The following is a 10,121-nucleotide window of genomic DNA, read 5'->3' as shown; positions in this document are numbered from 1 at the left end:
AGAGAGGCCTTCAGTTGCTTAGAAGTTACCCTGGGGTGCTTTGTGACCTCGCCGACTATTACACGCCTTGCTCTTGGAGTGATTTTTGTTGGTCGACCACTCCTGGGGAGGGTAACAATGGTCTTGAATTTCCTCCATTTGTACACAATCTGTCCGACTGTGGATTGGTGGAGTCCAAACTCTTTAGAGATGGTTTGTAACCTTTTCCAGCCAGATGAGCATCAACAACACTTTTTCTGAGGTCCTCAGAAATCTCCTTTGTTTGTACCATGATACACTTCCACAAACATGTGCTGTGAAGGTCAGACTTTGATAGATTCCTGTTCAGGGTGCCCACTCACACCTGATTGTCATCCCGTTGATTGAAAACACCTGACTCTAATTTCACCTTAAAATTAACTGCTAATCCTAGAGGTTCACATACTTTTGCCACTCACAGATATGTAATATTGGATCATTTCCCTCAATAAATAAATGACCAAGTATAATATTTTTGTCTCATTTGTTTAACTGGGTTCACTTCATCTACTTTTAGGACTTGTGTGAAAATCTGATGATGTTTTAGGTCATATTTATACAGAAATATAGAAAATTCTAAAGGGTTCACAAACTTTCAAGCACCACTGTACACTCAAATTGTCATATTAAAATTAAGGGAATGCAAAAAGAAACCAAAAACCAACCAACCAACCAAATAAGCAAAAAAACAAACAAACAAAAAAAACTATGACTTCTATGACAAGACCAGAACATGTGTGTATATTCATGTGTGTGTGTGTGTGTGTATGTCAGTGTACTGTATTTGCTTACAGCTAGTGCTATAATGGCAGATAGAGTAGCAGTTTAAAAGAAGGCAAAGCAGCATTCCTGAAATCAGAGCAGTATGTTTTGTAGGAAAAAGAAATCAGATTCCATAACACATTCTCTCACACGCACTCACACCTCCTTCTTTTGAAACTCATGTGATTTAAAGTCAGCGATGATTTTAAAACAGAAAAGCATCACAAATTGTAATTAAATAGCAAACACCCATTTGGTTTGGATTCAGGAGAATAGTTCCCCATAATAGTAAAAGCATTATAATAAAAGGTTATTTCCCAGCCTCATGTCCTAACTTCATATCATTTCTTCCAACTTCTATTCTTCTTTCTTCTCCTCCTGCTCAGTCATCTCAGCTTTACCATCTTCTTCCTCTGCCATTTCAACACTGAGGATCTCCTCTCCATGTTGGTGTGGGGTTACGCGGATGATCACTGTGCTGTCTGTGGTCTGTGCCACCAGGTCATCGTCATCCTGAGTGACTGTGCGCTGGATGGGTGAGCGACGGTGAATGGGAGAGGGAGGGGGTACAGACGGTGCTATGGTGGACGCTGCTGTGCTGTCAGAAGGCTGAGAGATCGAGACAGCGAAATTAAAGGTCATAAGAAACATCATGTATCATAAAAGTTTTGAAATTACATACAAGAACACAAAGAGAAACTCTAGAAATGGTAAAATACCTGAAATGCATTAGGTATACTGTAATATAGGAAGACCTCTACACTTACATTTAACAATTATTCCATGAAATCGAGTCATACATGAGCTGATAGCTATAAGCCATGTATGATGAGATTGAGTGGAATAATTGTTTTATTCTATCCACATTCACTGGATTTTGAGAAACAGAGCATTTTTATTTTTTGCAAATTAGATAAATAAAAACTTCATACAAAACGTCCAACAAAATCATTTCCACTTGGAATGTAAACAAACTGATGAAATGACAGTAGCAATTTGTGAAAAATGTTATAATAATTCTTGAAAAATAAAAAAAGCTACATTCTTACCATCAAATACTTTTATTCCATATTTTGTTGCTTTTTTGTATTTGAGGTTTTCTTCTTCTTTAGGGTTTTTTGTGGCAGTTGGCAAATCAACTTAAATGTAAATTACTGCCACCAACTGGGCTGGAGTGTGGAACAGGCGATATTGAGGAAAAAAACCTATATTCTTTTCGCTACTTCTGTTTCTTTTAAATACGTGATACATTTTTTTTCGAGTAGAGTTTTTATTTCGTCCTTGGTTGGTTCAGCAACACACTCTGCCATTTTGTTTGTCTCTACTCACGGTATATGAGCTGACAGCCTAGTAGTCGAGTAGCCAATCAGAGTATGCGATTGCTCATATCCAGTGAATGTGGATAGAATAAATGCAATTATCCAATTAGCCAATTACTGTATGTGGCAGCAACACAATGCATAAACTCATCAGATGCAGGTCAAGAGCTTTAGTTAATGTTCAGATCAAACATCAGAATGGAGAAAATGTGACCGCAGTAACTTTGCATTGCGGTTGGTGCCAGATGGGCTGATTTGAATATTTCAGAAACTGATCTTCTGGAAGGGCGGCACGGTGGTGCAGTGGTTAACACCATCACCTCACAGCAAGCAGGTTCTGGATTTGAACCTGCTGGTTGACCAGGGCTTTTCTCTGTGGAGTTTGCATATTCTTGTGCTTGCCTGAGTTTCCTCCAGGTACTCGGGTTTCCTCCAAAGACATACAGATTCATACATACTCTAAATTGCCCATAGGTCTGAATGTGAGTGTGTATGGCTGTTTGTCTCTGCCCTGTGATAGACTAACAACCTGTCCAGGGTGTACCCTGCCTCCTGCCAACAGCTTACCTGAGACCCAAACAGACACGTGATATAGAAAATGAATGAATGAGCTCTTGGAATTTTTCACACATAATGCTCTCTACAGTTTGCACAAAATGATGTTAAAGACAAAAACCAGTAAGTAGCAATTTTGCATACCAAAATGCCATGGTGATTAGAGGGATAGAAGAAGAATGGCCAGATTTATTTGAGCTGATTGGAAGGATACATAAGTTAATCAATCATTCTTTACAGAAAAGCTACTGTAGCACAAACTGTTGAAAAGGTTAATGCTGACACCTGTTTTAGCCAGCATTAACTTTTTCAGCAGTTTGTGCTACAGTAGCTCTTCTGTGGGATTGGACCATATGGGATAGCCTTCGTGTCCCATGTGAATCAATGAGCCTTTGACACCCATGACCCTGTCACCGGTTGTCCTTCCTTGGACCACTTTTGGTAGGTACTAACCACTGCATACCGGGAACACCCCACAAGATGTGCCATTTTGGAAATGCTCAGACCCAGTCATCTAGCCATCACAGTTTGGCCCTTGTCAAAGTCGCTCAGATCCTTACACTTGCCCATTTTTCCTGCTTTCAACACATCAACTTCACAAACTGACTATTCTCTTGCTGCCTAATATATCCCACCCCTTGATAGGTGCCACTGTAATGAGATAATCAGTGTTTTTCTCTTCACCTGTCAGTGGTCATAATGTTATGGCTGATTGGTGTATATATACACAGAACATAAGCACCTTTGGTATGGCTCCAGTGTCTTTATAGGTCTCCTTCAGTTTGACAAATGTTTCTCCTTTGCCCACCACCAGGGCAGCCTTAAACAGTTTGGGAGTCTCTGGACGCACTGGGATCACCTGACCAGGTTCCTTTCCTAAACTTTTCTCCTCCGGAGGCTTCTTGTCCTTCGTTAGCATCTTCCTGAGTAACACAAGCACACCAAATGGATCATGAACATCAGTCCATGAGGACACACAGCACTACAGAGGATGATATTAACACAATTGATGTCATTGGGGAAAGACTTGGCACGCAAATGAATTCATCATTAAGGTCTGTTAGAGCAGTAAACAGTGCTGTGGGCCCTCAGGACATTTGTGGTTGAGGCTTTCACATCTTACTTACTAAGTAAGGATAAATTCAGCACACTAGAGTGAGTACAGTCAGTCCACAAGGTGAGCTTGCGCATGCGCGCACACACACAGATGATGATGATGATAATGAACTGGGTCCATGGGTGAGCAGTGCCATTAGATTCACCTCTGACTGATTTCAAATAAGTCTCTACTATAACATCATTACACACAACATTTCGGCTTAGTACACGGTTTCAAATACAAACAGTTCTGTGCTGAGATTGGTTTACCCAGACTACTCATCATCAGTGTACAGTGAGGGGAAATAAGTATTCGGCCACTTTTGTTTGTGTTATTTACATTACATTATATTACATTGCATTTCGCAGACGCTCTTATCCAGCGCGACGCATAACGAGTGCAAAAGTCAGGTATACAAAGTGCTGAACTTCTAGACAAGAAAGTTCTATTGCCAACTGAACAAGTCACATAACACCTAGTGTAATATTCTGTTGAAGTACCAATACTCAGCGAACACCCAAGGAAACAAACCAATGTACAAATAAATAGAGAACTCCAACAGCTAACCCCAGGCTAGACTGTACACAGCTTGGGTTGGTCAAGACCGATACACAGTTACACAGTGGACAGGGAAGCAGGGGAGAGGTGCAGCCTGAAGAGGTGAGTCTTCAGTCTGTGCTTGAAGGTGGTCAGGGAGTGGGCAGTTCTGACCTCAAGGGGAAGGTCATTCCACCAACGAGGAGCCAGGACAGACAGCAGTCTTGAGCGGGCTAGGCAGGCGCGGAGAGGAGGAGGGGCCAGGTGACCAGAAGTAGCGGATTTAATATACTTCCAGTGCATACAGTAGATCCACTTCAGATTTACACACTTAACATACAAGCTTCATATTCATAACTACATAATGTCTTTTGACTTTGTAATTATAAACAGGATAAAAAAAAGTATGTATTCATAAACAAAGCCATTCACAAAACCTAACTGATAGGGAAAAACAGAATCTGGACACCACCACTTAACATCATTAACACTTTTCTGCAAACCTGTTATTGGCAATTACAGCTTTGAGACGTCTACGGTAAGAAGTAATTATGTTTTTGCAGCATTGTGTTTCAATTTTGTCCTATTTATCTTGGCATATTGTCTTCAGTTCTGCAAAGGTCTAAGGGTCCTGCTGATGGACTCGCAGTTTCAAAATCTTCCATAAATAAAGTCAGGAGATTGCTCCATTCATGTTTCATTCAATGACATATAATTTCCCAGTACTGTTTACAGAGCAGCATGATGATCCCACCTCCAAACTTCACTGTGGGATCAAACATGCAATCCTTCCATTTCAAAATGACAAGCTGAATTATTGCCAAAAAGTTCTATATTTGTTTTGTCTTTTGTTCCAAAAGAATTCAGATTTGTCTAAATGACTGTATGCAAATTTTAGACACACATCTCTGTGCTTCTTTTTCCACAGAGGAGTTTTGCAGGAGGTGTAGGAATAGAGATGATTGTGGTGCAGTACATTGCTAATTACCATTGCCAACTTTGTTGGAGGAGGTTATGTTTTCGCCTCTGTTGGTTGTTTGTTTGTCTGTTTCCAATGTAACTCAAAAAGTAGTGAACAGATTTTGATGAAATTTTGAATCAAGGTGGACCATGGGCCAAGAAACAATTGATTAGATTTTAATGCAAATCCAGATATGTATGTGGATCCAGGATTTTTTTTTTTGTCTGCTTCCAATGTAATTCAAAAAGTAGTGAATAAATTTTGAGGAAATGTGAGCCATGGGCCAAAGAACAATTGTTTTGATTTTGATGCAAATCTGGATATGTATTACCTCTTTTCAACCAACAGGGAATGGGTTCTTGAACCAGTTCCATTCTGGATTCCTTGAATCTTGTTGCCAGCTAGCAAACTAGCCCATGTTTTCATGAGTTTGGAGCTGAACCATTGTAATCAAGGATGCATCATGAACAGAGGGTGTTGCACAATTCACAACAGGAGTAAACAGTAGGAGCAAGATGGCAGCGTGCATTGATTACCTGCGAGCTTTTGTTCTGTTATTGCAGATATTTGTTTTCAGTCCATTTTTTGTGAAGATGTATCCTTTTCCATTGCGTTCTCCATTGCTGTGCTCCACTTCCTCTCCAAACTAATGATACCCACTGATGTCGTCATGCTTCGTGATGGAAAATCCAGCTATATTTTGGTTCCAGCTGGGAACCAACTTTTCAGACTCTGAATGAATTTATTTTTGGTAGAAATGCTCCGAACAGTTCAAAATTCAGTGTGCAAACAAGAACAGACCCTGTTCTCCATTGGTCGAAAGGGGGTATATGTATGCAGGTCCAGTTTTTTTTGCCAGCTCCCAATGTAACTCAAAAAGTAATGAATGGATTTTGATGAAATTTTGAGGAAAGTTCGGCCATGAGCCAAGGAACAGTTGATTAGATTTTGATGCAAATCCGAATGTGGCTTGGCAGAGGTATGAACTCTACCCAGTGCCCTTCTAGTTCTTCTCTGTTTAACTGTTGTTCTTGCTGCTTTCAGGTTGTCCTGCAACTCTTTTCAAGTGACTGTCAGCTTCTTTCCTTTTCTTTCCTCATCATTTTAGTCTGTTACAAAAACTTATGTGGCACACCAGTCCAGGTGTGATTATTTATTGCTTCCATGAACTCTTGGAACCACCAGTTGTACTGGCAAGAATGTTTAAAGTGTTTGCATTGGCTCTGTAGTTCTTCTATTTGAATGTTGTTTAAGAATCAAGTCAAGTTTATTTGTATAGTGCTTTTAACAATAAACATTGTCACAAAGCAGCTTTACAGAATTTGAATGACTTAAAACAAGAGCTAATTTTATCCCTAATCTATCCCCAATGAGCAAATCTGTGGCAACGGTGGCAAGGAAAAACTCCCTCAGACAACATGAAGAAACCTTGAGAGGAACCAGACTCAAAAGGGTACCCATCCTCATTTGGGCAACAACAGACAGCATGACTATAACATTAACAGTTTTAACATGAAGTCAGTTTCGTTGATGTTATAACTCCTCATTGATGGAAATGAGTGCAAAACTGTTCATGACAACTGCAGTCTTAAAGGTAGCAAGTCAACTGTAGTCCTCAGCCATAAAAGCATTACTGCAAGTGTCCAGAGCATCTTCCAAGTGTGACTTTCAACTGTCCATATGGGGCCATCCTCCACAGGAGCGATGTGATGAGACTCCAACCAGACATAGGGCATCAGGACGGATCAGGCAATTCTGAGGAGCAGAAGAGGCCAGCAATAATGTTGCCCCTAAGAATTTTAAGAAGCTACTTCACTTTCCCCATGATTGATTGCATGATTGTATGAAGTCTTTTTAACCAGTTTGCACAAAAATATTTGCTTGCTGCATTTATCTTGAACTTGTTTTATATTTATGTATCCTTTACACACACACAATAAATAAATCTCATCTCTCATCTCATTATCTCTAGCCGCTTTATCCTTCTACAGGGTCGCAGGCAAGCTGGAGCCTATCCCAGCTGACTACGGGCGAAAGGCGGGGTACACCCTGGACAAGTCGCCAGGTCATCACAGGGCTGACACATAGACACAGACAACCATTCACACTCTCATTCACACCTACGGTCAATTTAGAGTCACCAGTTAACCTAACCTGCATGTCTTTGGACTGTGGGGGAAACCGGAGCACCCGGAGGAAACCCACACGGACACGGGGAGAACATGCAAACTCCGCACAGAAAGGCCCTCGCCGGCCCCAGGGCTCGAACCCAGGACCTTCTTGCTGTGAGGCAACAGCGCTAACCACTACACCACCATGCCGCCCACAATAAATAAATAAATAAATAAATAAATACACACACACACACACACACACACACACGGTCCTTTAAATATCATTTAAAAACGTGTATCTATGTAGATGTTTTGAAATACATACTTTTTGCTTGGGTTTATAAGTACAAAGTCAAACGACATCAAGTATGTAAATTTGAAGTGGATATATGCACTGGGGGTATATTAAAAAACTAAAATGAAAGTGTCCAGATACTTATTTCCCCTCACTGTATGTATGTGTATGAGAATAATGGTTGCTGAGGCAGATCAGTGGGTCAGAGCCCCTCTCTTCTCACTTGGCCTTTTTGCGTAGTATTTTTTGGGACTCAGGGTAGTGCACCATGATCTCAGAGAGGTCCTTCTTATCCAGGATGAAGAGGTTAGCGAAGCCGTGTGCCACCACATTAGCTGTGCGTCTGTTCCCTCCACCCACAGCCAGCAAGCTGATGGAGAAACGCATTTACTTTGTTACACACAAAAATATTGTTCAGAAATTATGATAATTCATCATACAGTGAAACTTTCAGAATACTTACCTGATCTCCCCAAACACAGATCCAGCCCTCAAAGTCACAAACACAGTTTTACCATCAGGACCTCCAACCACCTGCACTTCTCCAGCTTTGATGATGTACATCTCCCTGCCGATTTCACCCTGACTCAGATGGAGTAGATTCACATCAGTTACAAGAGAGGCCACAGGATAAAAGACTTAACTCAAACTGAACACAAAATATATTTACATCACTAAAGTTATTTTCAGGTCCTTTAAGGCCCGGTCCCACAATACCAATAACTATAAATAAATCGGTCCCCTGCAGTTTACGTGGCTGGTGGTCACACCAGACTGATAACAATGCCTATAGCCCAGGCCTGGGTTTATCGGTATCAGTGAGATTGCTTCTTGAATGATTTTTCCAGGCCTGGACCTGATCCGATAAAACATCTGACCAATCAGGTAATTGTTTTCTGAACACGTGCCATTTTTCCCGGGCATCTTTGTACATCCTTTTTGCATCATGAAGTCATGGAATACGGATTAACGGAAAATAAAAAAATATAATACAAAGCATGGATCTTTTATTCACAGATATGTGATATTTTCCATGAAATATCAATAGTAAATTAATAAAGTAAGCATATAAATGCAGGTAAGATATTTTAATTATGAACTTCAGCAGTCCAAACCTATAATTGTTTTAGATTTCTTAATTTTTTATCCATGATGCTTCATCCTTATGAAACTGGTAACCAATCTGTAATATACTGACACATCCGTGACCAGTCTGTAAATTATTAGCATCCGTGATGCATCCATATTAAAATCCGTAACCACTCCGTATTTTGTATCCTTTTTTTATTATACAACCCCGATTCCAAAAAAGTTGGGACAAAGTACAAATTGTAAATAAAAACGGAATGCAATAATTTACAAATCTCAAAAACTGATATTGTATTGACAGTAGAACATAGACAACATATCAAATGTCGAAAGTGAGACATTTTGAAATTTCATGCCAAATATTGACTCATTTGAAATTTCATGACAGCAACACATCTCAAAAAAGTTGGGACAGGGGAAATAAGAGGCTGGAAAAGTTAAAGGTACAAAAAAGGAACAGCTGGAGGACCAAATTGCAACTCATTAGGTCAACTGGCAATAGGTCATTAACATGACTGGGTATAAAAAGAGCATCTTGGAGTGGCAGCGGCTCTCAGAAGTAAAGATGGGAAGAGGATCACCAATCCCCCTAATTCTGCGCCGACAAATAGTGGAGTTCGACAGTGTAAAATTGCAAAGAGTTTGAACATATCATCATCTACAGTGCATAATATCATCAAAAGATTCAGAGAATCTGGAAGAATCTGTGCGCAAGGGTCAAGGCCGGAAAACCATACTGGGTGCCCGTGATCTTCGGGCCCTTAGACGGCACTGCATCACATACAGGCATGCTTCTGTATTGGAAAATCACAAAATGGGCTCAGGAATATTTCCAGAGAACATTATCTGTGAACACAATTCATCGTGCCATCCACTGTTGCCAGCTAAAACTCTATAGTTCAAAGAAGCCGCCGTATCTAAATATGATCCAGAAGTGCAGACGTCTTCTCTGGGCCAAGGCTCATTTAAAAATGGACTCTGGCAAAGTGGAAAACTGTTCTGTGGTCAGACGAATCAAAATTTGAAGTTCTTTATGGAAATCAGGGACGCCGTGTCATTCGGACTAAAGAGGAGAAGGATGACCCAAGTTGTTATCAGTGCTCAGTTCAGAAGCCTGCATCTCTGATGGTATGGGGTTGCATTAGTGCATGTGGCATGGGCAGCTTACACATCTGGAAAGACACCATCAATGCTGAAAGGTATATCCAGGTTCTAGGGCAACATATGCTCCCATCCAGATGATGTCTCTTTCAGGGAAGACCTTGCATTTTCCAACATGACAATGCCAAACCACATACTGCATCAATTACAGCATCATGGCTGCGTAGAAGAAAGGTCCGGGTACTGAACTGGCCAGCCTGCAGTCCAGATC

The 10,121-nt window shown here is 40.6% G+C and overlaps 1 protein-coding gene across 1 annotated transcript in view; it reads right to left on the bottom strand.

Annotated features, from left to right (window-relative positions):
- Positions 1 to 762: 762 nt before the first annotated feature.
- Positions 763 to 10,121, bottom strand: part of cngb1a (cyclic nucleotide gated channel subunit beta 1a) — a 200,550-nt gene continuing 191,191 nt past the window's right edge. The window contains exons 34-37 of the mRNA XM_060924320.1: positions 8,124 to 8,242; positions 7,884 to 8,030; positions 3,389 to 3,577; positions 763 to 1,378 (exon numbers count right to left, since the gene is read on the bottom strand). Coding sequence (XP_060780303.1) covers positions 1,138 to 1,378; positions 3,389 to 3,577; positions 7,884 to 8,030; positions 8,124 to 8,242 — 696 coding nt within the window. The 3' untranslated portion in view covers positions 763 to 1,137. The remainder of the gene's footprint in view (positions 1,379 to 3,388; positions 3,578 to 7,883; positions 8,031 to 8,123; positions 8,243 to 10,121) is intronic.

This window comes from Neoarius graeffei, chromosome 6, assembly GCF_027579695.1.
Source record: "Neoarius graeffei isolate fNeoGra1 chromosome 6, fNeoGra1.pri, whole genome shotgun sequence".
Taxonomy (NCBI): domain Eukaryota; kingdom Metazoa; phylum Chordata; class Actinopteri; order Siluriformes; family Ariidae; genus Neoarius; species Neoarius graeffei.
The sequence above is the reverse complement of the archived record's forward strand: the minus strand, read 5'-3'. Positions and strand labels throughout refer to the sequence as shown.